This window comes from Trachemys scripta, chromosome 23, assembly GCF_013100865.1.
Source record: "Trachemys scripta elegans isolate TJP31775 chromosome 23, CAS_Tse_1.0, whole genome shotgun sequence".
NCBI classification, from domain to species: Eukaryota; Metazoa; Chordata; order Testudines; family Emydidae; genus Trachemys; species Trachemys scripta.
Genome location: NC_048320.1, coordinates 7,413,693 through 7,434,123, shown reverse-complemented (window position 1 = coordinate 7,434,123; position 20,431 = coordinate 7,413,693). Strand labels below are relative to the sequence as shown.

General features: G+C 41.7%; 1 protein-coding gene across 12 annotated transcripts in view; it reads right to left on the bottom strand.

Annotated features, from left to right (window-relative positions):
* Window positions 1-20,431, bottom strand: part of TANC2 (tetratricopeptide repeat, ankyrin repeat and coiled-coil containing 2) — a 593,041-nt gene that overhangs the window by 148,976 nt on the left and 423,634 nt on the right. For all 12 annotated transcript variants that reach the window (XM_034755956.1, XM_034755955.1, XM_034755959.1 and 9 more), the window contains one exon: window positions 11,599-11,785. In XM_034755956.1, coding sequence (XP_034611847.1) covers window positions 11,599-11,785 — 187 coding nt within the window. The remainder of the gene's footprint in view (window positions 1-11,598; window positions 11,786-20,431) is intronic.

Here is a 20,431-nt window from a genome sequence, read left to right as displayed (position 1 = left end):
TCAAAATTAGATCCTTCACATCTACTTGTTTCCTTTATGGAGGTCCTTTATCGAGGTGCTCAAAAGGATTTAATTGTGTAGTTCTAGGAAATTTATTGACCATTAACAAATACTGATCGCAAAACTAGAATTATTCAAGGTTTTTTTAGTTCTAAAACAACAAAAATATTTAATCTGGCTTTATGCTGAAGTGTCGTTTTAGTGTCTCTTTAGTCCTTAAGATATTTAGTTATTCCCAAACAGACCCAGCTTGTCTGTATCATCTATCCTGTTTAGCACACACTCTAGATGAATTCATTATCAAAGCTATTTTTATCTGTAGCAACATGCAACTAGATATAAAGAAGTCTAGAGGACAAAACGAAGAACAGCAAGCATGAAAGCTGCTACACCAGAGTAACTTTTGGAATGAGGGCCCTTCGCTTAGTGTTCGAGCTCTTCATTTAAAATCCTGCAAAATTTAAGAGGAGACAACTGCCTACGTGGTATTAGACAGATCCACCCTATTGCTGCAGCACTGCAAGAGATGTGCACAGTTCATGGGCTTTTTTTCAAGCTATTTCAGTGTCATATGCTTTTCTTCTACCTGATTTACCAAAATCTCACTCAAGAAAACTGAATAACTAAACAGGGAATAAACTGTAGATCACCACAGAGCCTTACTTTAAGGAAGAAACACACAACAGCTGATGGTTTAGAAGCACAGCCACAAATGTCACTTTTCCCAGAAAGAGACAAAACACAAAATGGTAGTTTTAAAAAATATTTAGGGAAACACTGACTTGAAACATGCTATGTCCCTAGCAGACTGCTACCAATTTGATATGCTTTGTATTCCATTAGAGAAGATTTATATTTTATTTTGTAGTCATGCATAAGATAGTTGGGAAATCTCTCTGTGTTTTATCGTAGTTAAGGTGTTAGTAGCTGAGCCTTAAAAGTCTGTTTCTTGCTGGAATGTGATGTAGGAGATTTCAAAAGTACATGATTCTGTTACCAGATTTTCTTCAGTAGCAGTCTTTGAACATTAACAGTTGGCTGCTTTTATATTGTGAGAGCCAAAAAAAACCTGGAAACTATTCAGGGGTTAAAATTAGGTCAACATTTTCACCAGCTACTCTGTCGCTTCATGAAAAAGGGTTAGTGGCTCACAGGAGAAAAAGATTACCTGCTCCTCTCTCTGGTTTTGGCATTCTCCTCTCTCCCTCCTGCCCCTAATCCCCCCTTTCCTTTACAACTTCATTTTTGTGTTTATTGGGGTTTTGGTGCTACTATAAGAAAAGCAACTGAAATAAAATTGGGCATCCTATGATAGCAGAAAAAATAAATCTTTCTCTGATATTTTTCCTATAACTGCAGGATGCAGTTCTCTCTCTCAATTGTGGCTGTACTTAACGATGGTGAAAGAGACAAGCTTTTTTGTGCTCAATCACCAACAGAAGTTGGTCCAATAACACGTTACCTCACCCACCTCGTCTCCCTAATATCCTGGGACCAGCACAACTACAACAACACTGTCCATCATAGAACACACTCAAGGTATTTTTTAAATAAAAATTCTGCAAGTCATTAACATACAATATGGACTAGTGACACTGAGGCTTTTAGAAGAAAAGAATCAAGTTGCTATTTAGAAAAATGGTTACATCATAGGTTGTACTTTTGTAATACAATAATGAGAAAGTTTATTACATGGGCTTAGCTGCTATGAAAGACAGATGGATAATTGTTATGGTCTATCAGCGTCTAAATCTGTTGGCGTTTTTTAAGAGACTCCAAATATCTATTCATATAAGAAACTATAACAACTCTGAAAGAAAGAAAAAAAAGCTCCAGAAAATAACTATGTACAAACACTAATGAGCTAGTTTAAACTGACAGAAGCCAGGAAAATTCAAAATTAAGATTGAAATTTTGTCTTTACCCAGATATGCTCAATATTTTAGCTAATTAAAAGTTGTTTATGCCATCATCCTAATTAACAGTTGTAGTAAAAATCTAAGCTGGGATAAAGCAATAAAGGACATAATACAATTTTGAGGTACAGTAGAACCTCAGAGTTACGAAAACCAGAGTTATGAAGTGACCATTCAACCACACGCCTCATTTGGAACTGGAAATATGAAATCAGGCAGCAACAGAGACCAAAAACAAAAACAAACCAAAAAAACCCACACACAGATACAGTACTGTGTTAAATGTAAACTATTAGAAAAAAAAGGGAAAGTTAAAAAAAGATTTGACAAGGTATGGAAACGGTTTCTGTCCTTGTTTCATTTAAATTAAGATAGTTAAAATCAGCATTTTGCTTCTGCCCAGTAAAGTTTCAAAGCTGTATTACGTCAATGTTCAGTTGTAAACGTTTGAAACAAACACCATAACATTTTGTTCAGAGTTACAAACAACCTCCATTCCCAAGGAGTTCCGAACTCGGAGGTTCTACTACATCAACCTACATCTCTTACTTAGATAAACTGCCCACTGAATGGCAGGAGGTGGGTTGAAAATCAATAGGCTGTTTCCCTTCATATGAAGTGTGGGACTGGACCCTTTCCCAGTAAGTGTGATATTATTACCATACAAGGCTCGTCACCAATACTCATCTACACGAAAAGATTAGGGATTTCCATTTTCGAAACAGATATTTAGAGGAACAGATGAACAGATATGTCCTGAAAAAGGTGCAAAGGGCTGGAACTGGGAGGATTCCAAGTTTAAAGAATATTCATTATACTGAAAGGCTAAACAGACTGAACCTTGTATTTTCTGGAGAACATAAGACTTCAAAGTAACCTACTCTAATGCAAGCAATACAATTTATTCAGGGGCTCAGTAAGCATGAGATGGTCATTTATTCACACTGATTAGACGTAAAACCTGAGGAGCACAATCTAAAAAATGTGGAAATAAGGAGTAAACAAGGAAAGCAGACAGGACTGAACTTAAAGAGCACGGGTGGAACAAATAGTTACATGTGGCCCAATTTATAAACATAAGTACTTAAAATTAGGCATTTACGTCCCTACTTAGGTACCTAAGTTCCATTTTATGCACTCAAGTGCTGATTTAGGCACCTCAGTTCCTACTTAGGCTCCTTACATAGGTGCCTAAAATTAGATATTTAGATGCATAAAATGAAAATGTGTCCCTTTAAGTTTGACAACTGGGACCACAGAGACCATCAAAGCACATGGATAACATGCCTTTTAAGAGATGCCTAGACATTTTATGGTGAGAGAAAGTTTGAGACCGTACAGATTTCCTTACACCATATAATACTAGCTAAGCACAACAAAAAGTTGCAGCCTTGATTAAAAAGACCAGGAGTACTTGTGGCACTGTAGAGACTAACACATTTATTTGAGCATAAGCTTTCGTGGGCTAAAACCCACTTCATCGGATGCATGCAGTGGAAAATACAGTAAGAAGATATATATACACAGAGGACATGAAAGAATGGGTGTTACCATACTAACTATAACAAGATTATGATATAACGCGACCCGATATAACACGAATTCGGATATAACATGGTAAAGCAGCACTCCAGGGGGGCGGGGCTGTGCACTCCGGCGGATCAAAGAAAGTTCGATATAATGCAGTTTCACCTAGAACGTGGTAAGATTTTTTGGCTCCTGAGGACAGCGTTATATTGGGGTAGAGGTGTATTTCTTGGGCTTTGTTGGCTTAAGCCAGACTCTCAGTAATGACCTTTGACATAGTGTGGACTATATCTTAACAGAGATACATATTATCCTGTCAATTGCTCGTCCCCCAACTTGTGATCTCAAAGAGAACCTCCCGAAGGCATCTACATCATCTGTTTATGTGAAAAAGTAACATTAGGCAAGTACTGATTCTATGGTTAGATGTCTTTAGCAGCTGGAAACAAGAAAGATTAGCAAGTAACACGTGACCAGCCACTCTCTGGAACATCATTTCGGAACCACTGTATTTTGTGCAAGTACGAGACACAATGAGCATGCATGTTAGTGGCATTCTTAAGAAGTAATGGAATGCCAATAATGTCCTCATGACTGTATTGCCTTGTTTCATTTGAAACCAACACATCAAGGCATTGAGATGAAGAGATTTTACAAGAATCATATATGATAATGTGATAACAGGGAAATAATCTAGAGTCTTCCGTGAATATTATATAAATAATATACCGGCCTGAGGCGGGGCAGAGATGAGATAATAGATCTATGCACCAATTTAGGAATCAGAGGAGGGACTAAAACTCAAGAACTGTGTGACCTCTAGGGAAATATGTAGGTCTCTTCCAATCGTGAATAAGGGTGAAGGAGGATATGATTAACTTGTAAAAGGAATTATCTCAATACGTTAACTCTCCAGATTTACACTCTTGAAGTAGCATGTGGAGCCACTTGGACCAAAAACCTTTTGACATGCGGGGATCTCTGCAGCAGTGAACAGATTGATCTGGGTGAGGAGCGGATTGATTCCTGTCTGCAGAGCATTCTACCCACTACATTCTGTACTAAAGAGAATTCCAGAATACTGTTAGTCATCTAGACTACGCCTCTCAGAGTGATTATGAGACATCACGGACTCAGGTCTCACCAATATGCTAATGAAAAAACATCAATTCCCAAAATGTCCTTTGCCTGGGAGAAAATAGCAGATGTATGGAAAAATCAGACCTTGTTCAAAATTTCCTGCTAAATATTTAATAATTATTATTTGGAAAATATGAAAAAGTAGGGAAAAACCCATTTCCCCACATTTTGTACAAATTTTGTTGGTCAGAAAATAGTAACAAAGGGTTGAAAGTGTTACTTGAAGAGAGAAAGTGACACTTTCACTTTTTAAGGTGTTCCCCTTCCACTTTTTTTACTGATTTCCCACAGTTGTCAAAATTTTCCATGGGAAAACTGGAATTTCCTGCCAGAAAAATTCCTTAAGGAGATTTTTCCTGCAACTTTTTTTTGTGTGGGAAAAATCCCACTATTGCAGCCTGCTCTATGAAAAACAGTTGACTCAAAGTCAACCCATGAAAAACAGAAGTCTTGTTGGTAGGCAATGGAAAAATTTGCTCAACTCTCCAACGTATTAGCCTCATCAATGACTAAGGTCATCAACTCACAGCTCATCAAGGTGATGTGACATATTAGGATCATTTTAGATGCCTCACTACTCTACACTGCTCTACTCAACTACATACAGATTGCCACAATGGTGAGAAACACCTTCACTTGACCAGAAGACTTCACCTATTCCTCTGAGATGAACAGCTCTACCTGTGGCAATGTGCAATTTCAACACCTTCAGGTTGGATTTTGCAACTCACTCTCATCTGGGGATGGATGGAACCACTACAGACAATGAAAATGACATAGCACATAGAAGCACACATCGCTTGCAACAAAGACTGATGAAAACACACCACACTGGTGCTTTGCAAGCTCCACTGCCTTCTAATTCCTTGAGTGCTCAAATCCTGGTCCTAATTGACAGGTCTGATAATGGACTAGGACACTCCGTGATCCCGCAGCACAATACTTCATAGGGATGTTGCAACTGGACAGACTGAGATTCTGACTATCAAGCACTGGGAATAGATAACTACATGTGATTGTGCAGTAACTCCATATAGAGTTCAATAACCCACAGTGATATATCACTCAGAGTACTTTTTACATTTTCATTACAAGAATGTGCAAGCAAAAGTAATACAAACAACGGTTCCGGGAAGTGGAAGAGCTGAAATTAAACTCAGGTTTCCTGACCAGCCATGCAAAACACCAATGACTAGAAAAACTAACTTTCTTAAATTATGATCCTGTTTTTTAATATATAGATGGTTGAAAGGGAAAAGAATTCCCTTAGCAGGAAGAATATACAATATTTGAAACATGACAAAGAGCTACTGAGCTAGAAACATCCCATCTGATTTTACATAGAAATTCTTTTTCCTCCAACTGCGTCTTTGCAGGTGTTGAGTTGAAATAAAATATACACATTTGTATTCTAAATTCTCCCATCTAAACATGTATTGCAATATGCAGAGGGCACTAATGAAACAGTCACTAAAAATCTGCTAGACAGATACACGCAAGGGACGCAACCATGCAATTCTGTGTTAAAGTCATCCTGGTTCTTCACTGAGGCAAGTCTTGCCTATGGTTGAGCTAAAGAAAACTAGACAGACTTTTGGGAGCACAAGTGGAAGCTTGCTCTCCTAAAGGTTCAGAAAAGTCACAGGTATGGGCCACAGAGAATCAGCCATGGGGCATGCAAACTCTGCAGTCCAAGGTACTGTCCCCTTGCTAATATTGTCCTTGCAGTGGCCAAACACTGGGGCTGGACACACTGAATATAAAACAGAAAGAGGATTTAAGGTGAGAGAAGCAGTTGTCTCATGGGAAGGCTCAGGCTGTTGTTGGGAGGAAACGAGGTGTGCTTATGAAACCAGAACACCTCTGCCCCAAGGCAATTCTCATAATTCCTCTAAAACATGAGACGCAACACGGCTAGGTTAGGAAGGTTAATGCAACTCTGATGATTTGAGGAAGCTCTGTACAACATATGGATTCTGGTTGATATTATGAAGTTATTATGCAGTTGTTACTATGGCAATTGCTGAATCACAAATGTCTGTCTCTGTGTTCACTATTGCTGAGAAGCCTTTAAGCATTTAGTACCAGGGACAATGGTGAGTCGTTAGAACTCAACCACTGTCTATTCAGTGGTTACCAGTAGGACAAAGAGACAAAGGTATTGGTGGTGGGAGATATAAACTAGGGAGGCTCGCAGACGGTTTACTTTCATAGTGGGGACAGAGGTGAGTATCCTCTTTAACTGCAGACTGGTCACAACCAGAGAAGGTACCATGTTTCAGAACATAAGCGATGCGCTACAGCAGGACTCGGGACAGCCCCAGGTAACTCTGACCCCAGCCCAAAGAGTGCGCTGGAGTGATAAGGAAACAGAGGCAAGGAAATGCATGTAGGGTTTATTATTTTTGTGTCGATCTGTGTCTTTCTTGTGCAACTAAGTAAATAGCAGTGGTTTTAGAATTCTGTGCAAAGTCTCTCTCTGTGTTATATGTATTACACTATTCATGTGCCCCTTGAGGAGACAAACTGCGGGCTCAAAAAAACGCAGAACTGGAGTTCTGGAAGATGGTGTGTTTAAGCTATTGGGCAGATGGGGGGCGGGTGTCTGGGGAGTCAGCACTCGTTCTAAGGAATGGGCAGGTGGCTGCACCTCTGAGGAGGGGATGCCAAACAGAAGATCTGCACCTTGAAAATGTGCCCGGGGTCCTAGGACAGTGACAGTTCGCTTGTAATGATGGCCATAGAGCAACTGCCAGTGAGAGAAGAAAGGGGCAGAAAAACAGGATTTGTTTTTTGTTCACTTATCTAAACTTACTCATGTTAACTAGGAGGACCTGGACCTGTTTCCTAAGTGGGAGGCTATTGTCTGGCACCAAACCTACCATCTTTACCTTCTTCACATCCTTATAGGATGCCCAAGCCTGCTATGCTACCAAATTAGCACAATAACTCACATGCATTGTGTGTGTGCCAGAAACTGGAAAAATCTTACAAGTAGTATTCGCTTATCTACGCCTGCTCCCTGGATCTTCTTCAAGTGCTTATCTCTGTGTGTATTACACATACGGATGACAGGCAAGCAGTACTGAAATAGGAGGGAGGTACGAGGATGCAGATGGTATAGATGTCTGTAATACTATAATTCCAAGGGCTGTGCCAGCAGAAGAGGCTTGGACCAAAGCAAAATGCTTCATGAAGGTGTGGATGGAATTCTAGGTGGCTGCCTTACAAATGTCCAGCATAAGCACAACTCAAAGAGATGCTTCTGAGCTCACCTGTGCTCTAGTGGAAGAGGTTCTTAATCCATTTGGGGAAGGGAAATGCCCCAACTGATTGGAAAGGAGGATACAGTTAGAAATTCGCTTAGAGAGTCTCAGAGAAGATATCACTTGTCCCCTGCTCACTCTGCTATAGCAACAGATAGCAATACTTTCTTTTTATGAAATATAGAATAGCTAACTATTGAGAATGGAGGGCACTAACTGCTGATAGGCAGACCCACAGCAAGCGAAGAGAAAGACCCAGTGTCTTGAAAATGAGGAGGTAGATTCCAAGGGCAGAATGGATCACTGTGATCATAACACAGGCCATAGAACTTCCTCAAAATAATTCCAAGAACAGATCTTTTAGAAAAATATTAAATCTTGATTTAAAAATGGTCAGTGACGGAGAATCCATGACAATCCTTGGTAAAATGTTCTAATGATTAATTACCCTCACTGTCAAAAATGTACATCTTATTTCCAGTCTCAATTTGTCTAGCTTCAATTTCCAACCATGGGATCATGTTATATCTTTCTCTGATACACGGAAGAACCCATGATTAAATATTTGTTCCCCATGTAGATAAAGTTTATAATCAAATCACCCCTTAGCCTTCTCTTTGTTAAGTTAAATAGATTGATCTCTTTGAGTCTCTCTCTACAATTGACCAACATCCTTCTTGATGACACTGGTTCTGTTGTGCCCAGATAGAGAACTGCCTCCATTTGGCTAGATAACATTTTTAGAGCCCTGCAAATCTGCGGATATCAGCGGACCATTTTTGCGGATAGTGGATCGGATGCAGATACAGCCGCACAGGACTTTACTCACCAGTGGCGGCAGCCTGGGGGGCAACAACACACTCACGGCCGGTGGCCAGCAGCTGGGAGTAGGTCAGAGTCAGGGCTGGCCAGCACTGGCTCACTGTGCCGCTCCCGGTCCAGCAGCTCGGGCCCCTCGGGCAGTGCCAGCGCTCCCACCATGGCCTGGCCCAGCAGCATTGTCCGTGCTCCCGGCCCGCCAGCTCCTGGGCAGCAGGGCCCGGCCACGGGGATTGGAGCAGGCGGGGCCCCAGCGCCCCACCCCTCCGCCCCACTGTGATGCATCACGCACTGCCGCTGCCATCTGCCATTGCTCGTGAGCCTCCAGGAGCAGCACGCAATGCGACACCCCTTCCCTCCGCCCTCCCCTCGAGACCCCATCCCCACACTGCCCCTTACTCCCAGTCCCCACCCTCGCACTGCTGCTTCCCTGCAAGACCCTGCCCCCCACTCACTCCCTTCCCCCACACCCCGTCGCTAGCCCTTGTGAGACAGCTTGCTGCTGGGTGCGGATGCGGATACAGGTAAAAGATGGCTAGCGGATCGCAAGTTGGATCACGGGTTGATTCCGGAAGATGCAGATCCACATTTTTGTATCCGCGCCAGGCTCTAAACATTTTCTGGTAGAATCTTTCCTGCTGTGATTATGAATAGTTTGAACTATTAGGTCTCCAAACATGAACACTCTAGGTCTGACACCAATCCAAATGCCAAGCCATGAGATGAAGCGAGTCCAGGTTGGAATTTCTGATCCTGCGGTTCTCGTGAGCCAGCAGATCTGGGAAAGACTGAGTGCTAATGGATTGACATTCATAGGTGGTCTGGAAACCAAAAATCTCTGGGCCAACTGGGTGAGATGAGAATGACTCATGCTTTGTTTTGACAAATGTTCCGTAGAACCTGGGATAATAGCGGGATGGGAGGGAACCCATATGTTACGTTGCCTGTCCAGGACAGTTGCACCAACGCCCCTGGAGTACAAACCTTGAGCTGCTTTGAATCAATATACCTTGAATTTCTTGTCAATCTGGGAGGCAAACAGGTCCCAAGATGCATTCCCCACTGCACGAAGATGTTCATCACTGAACTGTGTAATTCCAGCTCGTGATCAGTGGCAAAATGCCTGCTGAGGTTGTCTGCCAATGAGTTCTGAGGCTCTGGGAAGTACAGTATCAGAAACTGTGATGTGGTTCCTGACACACCAGTTCTGTAAGTCAACTGCCTCTATGCACAGTGTAAGGGATTTTGCCCCTCATTTGTTTCTGCAGAAGTTGGACATCATGTTGTCTGATGTTATCTGTACATGTCAGGAATGTATGAATGGGAGGAATGCATCTTAGTTCCAGGAGATTAATATGCATCCTGGCCTCCCGAGGTGTCCACGTACCTTGTACCATGTGACCACCCATGTGAGCTTCCCAGTCTATGAGGGATGTTGGGGTTGGAAGGTCGGAAAGAGACTCCAATGCACTTGTGTTCTGGGTTTGTCCAGCAGGTGAGTGAAGCCCTAACATTAATGGGGATTGTCACTATCTATTATGTTTCACCCATTACTAGTTGTTGTACAACTACGGTGTTCATGTTGTGACTGATTGGCATATATACTGACTAAAGCGAGCGAGGCTTGCAGACAGTAGAGATGCAGCCTGGTGAAAGGCATTACGTAAGTACAGGAGGAGAAGATATCCTCTAGGGTAGCGTATGTCTAAGTCCGTGCTGCAGAATGAAGGGTCCTAGGTGTTGGTTCCACCGGATCCAGTGCCACAACAGACTCAGTGGTTGGTGGATCCTGACCAGTGCCGACAGAGACAGTGTCCCATCTAGAGCTCGTTTGATACTGGCAGATGTTGGTCCTTTGCCTTGCTAGAGGCAACCAATGTCGGTACCAGAGCCAGTACTGTTGGAGCTTTGCTCCTGTGTGCTTTCCATTGCTGGTTGGGAGGCTTGGGCAGACCTAAGTCCTTCAGATCTGCATGTGAAAACTCACCTGACTTGGAAGGAATTGGGGAGGGATCCCTGTTCCTGGAAGGAAGCTTAGAGGATTGTATATCTTTGAGAGTGTCCCTTACACGCACAGGAAGCCTGAAACAACGGGTCATTAGAGTCATCTGCTCTAGCCTCTGCTCCAGAGCTCTTGCTGCTCGAGAACTGAAACCAGTGTACAGGAGGGTCTCCCCAGCCTGGATCTGATTGGGGTCTCAAGGCTTTCTCTGGGAGGTGCTTCCTCAGTCAGAGCTTTCATCCCTCTCAGGTCCAGGGTGGGAAAGAGTGACACATCCAGCACTTGGTGGAGATATGAGCCTTGCCAAGGCAGTGCTGGTGATGTCGCTGATCGAGAAGGAGTGAGGACAACAGATGTAGTTTTTAAATCCTGGAATTCTGGACACAGTCCTATTCCCGAAAGGGGGAGATGGGTCCCCAGGGTGGGGAAAACTAAGCTACACTAATTGAATAAAATATTATAAAACACTATACAACACCAATAAACTATATACAGTTATATTGACAGAGATGAAGACAATGCAAGGCTAGCGTCAGAGAATTCTGACTCAGGCCATTTAGTGGTAAGAAGGAACTGGAGAGTCGGTCAGTCCGCACATCCCCATACACCAGTGGTGCTGAACACAAGGAGATCCAGGGCACAGGCACAGAACAATGGACACTACTTGCAAGATTTTCCACTCTTAGGTGCATGCATACCTACGTGTGGAATACAAATAGGGACCAGCACTCAAAAAAGAAACAATCCTTCCCACCCACTTAAATGGTATAAATCTGAATCATGCTAACATGTCCTGTTTAACAGCAGAAAGACAGACCCAAAAACTTACTCTCAAGCAGCACCTGCTAAACAAATACACAGAATCATTGCCTAGGTTAGTATTTGGGGGGAGGGGAGGGGAGACAGAGAGAGAGAGAACACTACTCACCTATGATACCACTATCTCTGCTTTCCAGAGTGGATGTAGGGCTGGTAACAGCCCCATAGTTGCAATCCTTGGCTGTAACATTTGTACTGACTGGAGGGAGGGTGGAGCAGGGACTACTGGCTGGTGGTGAGGCAGTGCTGCTGGTCAGCGTGGAGCAGGGACTTATCCGCTGTGTTACTGCTGAAGTCTGAAAAATTGAAACCAGGAACACATCACTCACCACGATCAATTACTGGGAAAAAAATGTATCTACAGCTCACACTAGAGAATTTACCCTCTACAATAAAGAACCACATATGTTTTACGGCTAAAAATGAAAATACCACGATGCTCAGCCTCTGCGAAAAATGTAAAAATATTAACAATTTGGTTTTAATTTCTTTTACACACTGTAAAAATGAAAGATCCTCAGTTCTGAATTCAACAGGAAACCTGGTGAAGTTTGCACAAACTGCGATTTACTATGTAGTAATTTTACTGTTTATGTCAAAGTTTGTCAGGAAATTTTAGCTGTTAAATTTCCCTGTTAGTATTAAGCTGCAATAAAAACAAAACAAAATAATATTACCTGGAAGGATGAGGTAAAACTTTTGCTTTCCACACAAGCAAAGAAACTCCTGGTGACAATTATACTGCATGATCTGACCTTTACTTAATGCTTATGGCAAGAAATAACACAAACAGGAAATCTGTGCCATTTCCATCTGGTCAGAAATCTCAGTTGGCTTGCAATTTTTGTTTTGTGAATGTTTCTTCCATTCAAGAAAAATAACAATGCGTTTACACTGAAAGAGGAAGTGCCAAGTCCCACATCTAAATGAAAGGAATTCTTTCCCCAGAAGAAATGCTTTCCACACCAGAGGCTGACTTCTCATAATTTACAGTAGTGAAAGATTGACTTTGCAAGGCAAAACAAGGCAAAAGCATGGCACCATGAAAAAGATTGCATTTTAAACGTTATTTCTGAAAGAATCTATAAGCAATTGTGCAAATGAATCCCACTAGAGTTAATATATTTAATACTATATACAGAGATTATCTATTAGAAGAGATAAAATCTGTATATATTGCATTTAAAGACTAGTTGTGATGAAGCTGAAATTCTCTGTATCAGACTACATGTTCAAAAGTGATCTGCATGCTTCCCTGAGAAAGAAAGAAATCTCTTTTCTCAAGATAAAAAATTACTCTGTTTCACCCTATCCTAGAATACCTGTACATAAATAAGACATACTGTGCTGAATTACTGAGGTACAGCAGATTTCGGACAGGGCTCACTGACCATAAACAAGTTAATGTGGTCTCATCCACCAAATGTAATGACTTATTAAACACTAAAGAGTGCCTACATCAGACCATGCACATACAACTTTGTGATTTCTTGAAACAAACATAACTGTAGCTAGCATATTCCTCACAAATAAATAAAAACCCAACTTTAAAATCTCTTCGACTCTTGATTTTGATAGATGCTGAATCCCTTGCACCAGAAACAAACTTGATATGCTTTTAGCAACACTAAAGGAAGGCTTCATATTTCAAGTGCTAGTGGTGCTCATAGGCACTGCAGAAGTTATGGGGAGGCTACAATTTCTGCCCTCAGACTCACACGCACGTCTCCCATCAACCTCGCTGTGAATTGTGTGTGTACCAAAGGGTAGATTTTCAGCCATTAACTTCTATTTACTGTCTCTATAAAACTTGCCTGTTCAAATTTGTTGGTCACCGGGGACGACAGCAGCAAGCCCATGTCATTTGGGTTGTAGATTAGCCTTCAATCGCAGTACTCAAGGTAAAGTTCCTGTATTTTATCCACTAAGTCCCTGAGTTCTCGTTTAGCTTTTAGACACAAAAGAACATTTAGTTCCAGCTCAGAATACACCAGTTGCACTCAGTAGTTCAGCACCATTGATAGCCTCTGAACAGACTGATTCTCTCAAACCATGTCACTACAATAAGGGAAAGTGACTTCATTTCCTAACAGCTTACTAAGCACTGCAGTACATGGTTACTTCTCTTTGCAATTGTCTCTGCTTTCCGATTGAAACATTTAGTCCCCTTGTACAGTAATGCCTTGTTTTTCGGTAAAATGCTATTGGTGTGGAGGAAATCTCAATAGGAATTAACTTTAATGAACACTTGCTTATTTTACAAGGGATACTTTTATAATAGTTATAGAAAACTGTACCTAACTTTTTAAAAATATCATTTGATCCTGGAATCACTGGGAAAAACTGAACACTGAAGCACAGTGCTTGCAAACTACAGAAGGCCTTTGAAATCTAACTTTTTCTTTTCAAGCATTATATACCGTACTTGAAGCTTGAAAAATGATTGAGACTGACTTTTATAAGTAGGACATGTGAAAGATTCATTGTCTTCTAAATTAGAAGGCAGATCCCATGTGTAGCTAGAGGGGAGCTATCCAATTTGTCACAGAAATCCCACTGTGGCTTGTGAAAATGCTCGCTTACTCAGCCGGCAATCACCAGCCATTTGAGGGAAAATGGAGCATTGTGCACAATAGGTGGGATTGCATAACTCTAAAAAACATGAGGACTGATTCACCACTGTATTACTCTAATTCCATGCTAGTGTAACTCCACTGATTTAATCATAACCATCTACCATCACAGACCTGGAGTAACACACTGGTGAACCAGGTATATGGTGTTCATCCAGACAGACCACCACGAACATGCGTTTATAATAACTCCTAGAGACTGCTATATAGTAGAAAGGAGGACATCCAGGCACTTCCAACCAGCTTATATTTAGACTGATGGGGAGGATTTTTCTTAGAAAATGTTGATGCATCAAAACAGAAACTTTTTGTGGCAACATACCAGTTTTGATTAAACTTTCATCAGAAAAAGTTTCTCAGGTCCAGAATGACATTTCTGATCAAAACCACAGAGACCCCCTACCCTAGAAAGGCCAATAGCCTGGCCAGGAGGACACTCATCTGGGACATGGGAGAATGGCAGAACAGAGATATGAAGTTGGGTCCCCCACATCGTGACTGCCCCAAACACCAGGCTATTGGATATTCTAGTGTCTTTCTTGGTAGATTTTCATGAAAAATTTCAAACGAATTTGGTTTCATCCCAATGTGAAACAGGAGCATTTTTGAAATCTTGAAAAGTTTTGCAGAATGGGAAAGCCATCTCGCATACAGCTCTAGTTATAATTCCCCTTATGATCTGATTCCTTATAAAGGTAGTCGTGTATGAACATTTGCTACATTTTTGCACTCTTTTTATTCCTTTATCTTTTTAGGTGGCTGCCATCAGATCATCTTTTGAAGCATTAGGAACACACCAACATGGTTCCTCTACTCTCCCTGCAAAAGGCACACGCACACAGCAGTACGAGTAATAGATGAATATAACACTACAAATGTTGCAAACTAAATACTTCACACTCTAGAAATAACAGTGCTTGACTAATGTGTCAATTTTCCCTATGTCTAAGAGCGCTGCTCTTGAAATATTTAGTCTCCTAGAAACTACAGATTTAAATCTCAGCAAGGTTGACCTAGCTGTTAATAAGCACATACACTTCATACCATAGTTTCCTGTTTTGGTTCCTTCTGGATTACATTTTAAAAAATGAAGTCTATTTATTTTATGTGGTTATAAGACGGGCATTGCCAGTAGTCCATTTAAACTAATAGCCAATCTCTGACAGTGATCAATAAAAAGATGCTTCTAAGGAAGGTGTAAAATCACCTTAATGGACAATTATGTAACAACATGTTCACAAAGAGAATTTTTTTCTAACCAATACAGCTAGTGGCTGAGCACAATGACTTTTATTCTTTTTTAAATCCTAGTAAGTTTAACTGTAGATATTCTTATTATTCATATAAATGTTAAATCTTCTTTGAGATCTATGGATTTCTTTGCCTTAACAATATCTTGTGACAATGAGTGCCACATGTTAAATTATACATTGTGAAGAAACATATTTTCTTGTAATATCTTTTATTGGACCAACTTCTGTTGTTGAAAAAACAAGCTTTCAAGCTTACACAGAGCTCTTCTTCAGGTCTGGAAAACATATTCAGTGTCACAGCTAAATATAAGGTGGAACAGATTGTTTAGCATAAGTAGTTACATATTTCAAGGGACCATTCAACATGAAGTGGCTGGTTAACAGCCCTCCAGTCATAGGGGGACAGGAAGGGAGGGGATGGGAGATGGGAGGGTGTGTTATTGGGTTATAGATTGCTGTAGTAAACCATAAATCCAGTGTCTCTATTCAGTCCATGATTATTAGTGTCTAGAAAAGTTATGAATTGAAGCTCCCAGGTTCATCTTTTGAAAGCGCTCTATAGGTTTCCTTTAATCATGAGGACAGAGGTCAGATATAGAGTGATCACTTTGTGAAAGGTGTTCGCCCACAGGTGATATGGTGTTTTTGTCTTTTATCATTTTCCTGTATGAGTTCATTCAAGAGCATAGCGATGGTCTGGTCTCACCCACTAATTGTTATTGGGGCATTTAGAGCACTTGAGGTACGGTTTCTCACCTCTTATTTGTCTCTGCTCTAAATTTTACATTTCTATCTTTTTAACCTTTTCGCAAAAGGAAGTATTTCAAGGCCTCAAAATATTTTCATTGCTCTTCTCAGGATCTTTTTTGTTTCTGTTAAATCCTTTTTGAGATGAATGAACAGAACTAAATAATTTGATCTACTTAGATACTTCTATTGCCCCTAGCAACACAGTAGCTATATGCCAGTATTCAAGGTGAGGGTAAACCATGATTTTATATAGTAAGACTATAACATTTCTATCCCTTTCCGAGTGCAACCTAACATCTAGCTCACTTTTTGGATCACTGTTGCATGTCATGCAGATATTTTCTTTGAGCTGTCCTGGATGCCAAAGGTCTTTTTTCTGAGTTGCTAGAACTACTTAGAATCCATCAATAGATATGAGCAATATAAATGGTTCCTTCTAATGTGCAATACCTACAGTACATGAATTGCATCTGACACCATGTTTCTCAAGTGCATAGTTCTGTTAGGGCCTTTCAGAGTTCCAAATGGTTTTCTCTATCCTAACTAGCCTAAATAATACTGTGTCATCCATACATTTTATGTCATCTTTGGGATCTTGCAGAATGAAAGGAGATATACAAATGTAAAGTGTTGTTTAGGGTTACCATTCATCCGGATTCCCCTGGACATGTCCGGCTTTTTGAGCTAAAAATAGCGTCCGGGGGGAATTTATAAATGTCCGGACTTCCCCCCCAGGCAGAGCGTGCGCAGCTATCAGGGCAGCCGGCCGGATGGTGCCACTTACATGGGGATCCGACTGCCAGAGAGAGCCCCTCCTCCGCTTCCCCTGCAGCAGAGATCACTCTCTCCCTCCCTCCCTGCATTCGCAGATCGCCTCCGGCAGTCTGGAGCTCCTCTCCCGCTCCTCCTCCCCTGCTGCCCAGCGTGCTGGGATGAACGGCAGGGTAAGGGGGCCAGGGGGTCAGAGAAGGGGCAGGGAGGTTCTGGAGGGAGTAGTCAAAAGGGGGGGTCGGGAGTTCGGGGGGGGCTTTAGGGGGAGTGGATAAGGATTTGGGCAGTCAGGGTACAGGAGGGGGTAGGGTCCTGGGGGGCAGTTAGGGTGGGGGGGTCTTAGGAGGGGGCAGTTAGGGGACAAGGAGCGGGGGGAAGGCTGGAGGTTCTGAGGGGGGCGGGAAGTGGAAGGGGCAGGGGCGGGGCTAGGGTGGGGCTCCTTCCGTCCTCTTTTTTGCTTGCTGAAATATGGTAACCCTAGTGTTGTTATTCATCTGGTGTTGTATTTTCTCCAAAGCAGAGGGTTTCCATGCCACTTTTTCAACTGTTATTTCAAGCTAATGTTTGCTGCAATTCTAACTAATGTTACTATTGCAGCCAGTTAGCAACAAGATGCTTGGCAAATGGAAATATTCAAACTTATAATATATTACTCTGCCCTGACAAAAAAAAGAGTTTTTTGTATTGATACAGAAATATACTCATCATATATTCCTGTATGCCAATTATAAATATACATTTCCATTCATAAGACAATTCTATATTTTCAACATTGTTGCTACATTTATTTTTATATTTCTAATAAAGCATTTGAAAAAGTAAACTTTACTATACTGCTCTCATATTCCTTTTGCTTTACTGGTAGCCAATAAAGCAAAAGAAAGTTTGTGAAGAATAGGAGAAAAAGGTTTTACTCTTTGGCATTTGTGATCTCTCATTAAGGAAAACATGCTTAAGTAAGAAACAGTATATAAAAAGTTGCAACTTCTTAGCAATTTGAATAAGAAAATGTGTCCCTTGCTATAATCAAAATAAAGCACTCGAGTGGAAATGCAATGTGTTGGATTTATAGATTGGGACAGTTTTAGTTAAAAACAGCTCTATTCCTTATTTTCATTTCACCTCAACATTGGAGAGATTGCAAATAATTATATTCTCGCTTCAGAGGGCAGAGCATGGTCAGAATAGCAAGCAGCCATCTAGTCCTAGCTTTTTACACAGAGATTGCTTTCACTGCTCAAGCCACATAAACTAATGAATTAAAATCTAGAAAGAGCTTTTCTTTTTTAAAATTCAAGTGCATAATGGTAGCCAAAGTTTCAATCAGATGTCAGCATCTTTGCAAATTAATCTTTGCAAACCCCAACAACATCCCTGCATCCATGATTTATGCTGAAGAATTAACTCTTGGAGGGCTAGTTTAGTGGGATGGCAACAGAGCTGTGACACGTGCTGCAGCAGAAGGGTCTTTACTTTGGGAAATACTTAGATGGACTGCCACTCTTAGGCCAGGTCTACACTACACACTTATTTCGGTATAACTATGTTGCTCAGGGGTGTGAAAAATCCACACCCCACGCACAATGCAGTTATACCAACTAAGGGCACGTCTTCACTACCCGCCAGATCGGCGGGTAGCAATCGATCTATTAGGGATCGACTTCTCGCATCTAGTGAAGACGCGATAAAATCGATCCCCGATGGCTCTGACGTCGACTCCGGAAATCCACCGCGGCAAGAGGCGGAAGCGGAGTCGACGGCGGCACGGCAGCGGTCGACTCGCCACCATCCCCACAGCCAGGTAAGTCGACCTAAAATACGCAACTTCAGCTATGCTATTCACGTAGCTGAAGTTGCGTATCTTAGGCCGACCCCCACCCCCATAGTGTAGACCTAGCCATAGTCCCGGTATAGACAGCACTATATCAGTGGGAGAACTCCTGGTGACATAGCTACTGGCTCTGAGGGAACACTCCCATCGGCGTAGGAGCGTCTTCTCTGAAACATGAGAGTGGAACAGCTGCACCAATGCAGTGTTTTAAGTGTAGACCTGCCTTCAGAGGGATGTGGTTAGGAGTCAGAGAATCACAAATGCTAGTCACACAAATGCCAGTGGATTCATACCGTAAGACTGACATCAAACTTGGACAAGACTGTTTGACAGTCCTCCTGTCTGGAAGAGGATTGCTGCAATCACACCTTCAGAATAGAGGGGAGAGAAACTAAATTCCATACTCTATTTAGACTGGCCATTAGCAGCTTAGGGTATGTCTTCACTACGCGCCGTATCAGCGGGTAGCAATCCATTTATCCGGGATCGATATATCGTGTCTCGTTAAGACACGATATATCGATCCCCGAACGCGCTCACCGTCAACTCCAGAACTCCACCAGAGCGAGCGGCGGTAGCGCAGTCGATGGGGGAGCTGCGGCCATTGATCCTGCGCCGTGTGGACCCCAGGTAACTCGATCAAAGATACTTCGACTTTAGCTACACTATGCGCGTATTTGGATCGATTTCTCCCCCCCTCCACCCCCAGTGTAGACCAGCCCTTAGATGTGGACTTTAGGGAAATATGCAGCACTGACAGAGGAGGCACTGCTCACAAAAAAACAAACCCCACAACAAATTTCTCTTGGTAAATTAAGAACTTGGCTTTTCTCTATCTTCACTAAGCACATGAATGGTGTTCAAAGGGCCTCTAAAACTTTTTTACGCAATAATTGGTGCAGAGCCCAAGATATCAATCTACTTCAGAGTGCAACTGTCCCTGCTGTCTCTGTAAAGATATTTTCTTTTACTTATTCTTAAAAGGAGTATTTTCAGAAAAGATGGGTTTTTAATTAAAAAAAAGCCAACAAAAGGAACCATTTATAGTAGAAATCTCTATTCTGCTTTGAAGTATTCAATTTAAATAAGTGCCTGTTAAAAATACACTTCCTAACACAATGTACTATATAGTGCATTTCAAAGAGAGCCAACAAAACTTACACAAAAAACTACGTGAAATCATGAAAAACTTAATTAATGTGTTAAAGAATAAACATTTTAGAAAAATCCATCTTCTTTGCTCGGAAGAGAAAAGCGTGTTAACCCTTTGTCCCACTTGTGCCATGGACTGCTCAAAAACACTCATAGAAATCTATGACAACACAGAGCTTGCCCTCTCCTCCCCCACCAAATTCTCCAGTCCCCCTGCAGGCCAACCTCTTCATTCCCTGCTGCTGAAGGAATACAGCTTCCTTCCTCTCTAGGTTAGCTGATCTATAGCTGCCACTCTTCTCTGGACATCCATAACTCCGGCTACTAACTCTACCCCATCTACTTACCTCCTCCCATTGCTCCAGCTTTTTCACCCACCTGATCCAGCCTACCTCTCTAGCTCTGGCACCGGCACTACTCACCTATCTGCAAGTAACAGCCTCCTTTTCGTTCTTAAAAAAATCAGGAGGGGTTAAATTCAATAGTGATTTGCACCGCTAAAAATGATAGAATTTATTTTTAAAAGTTCTGTTCAGTGGCAGTGTAAAATCA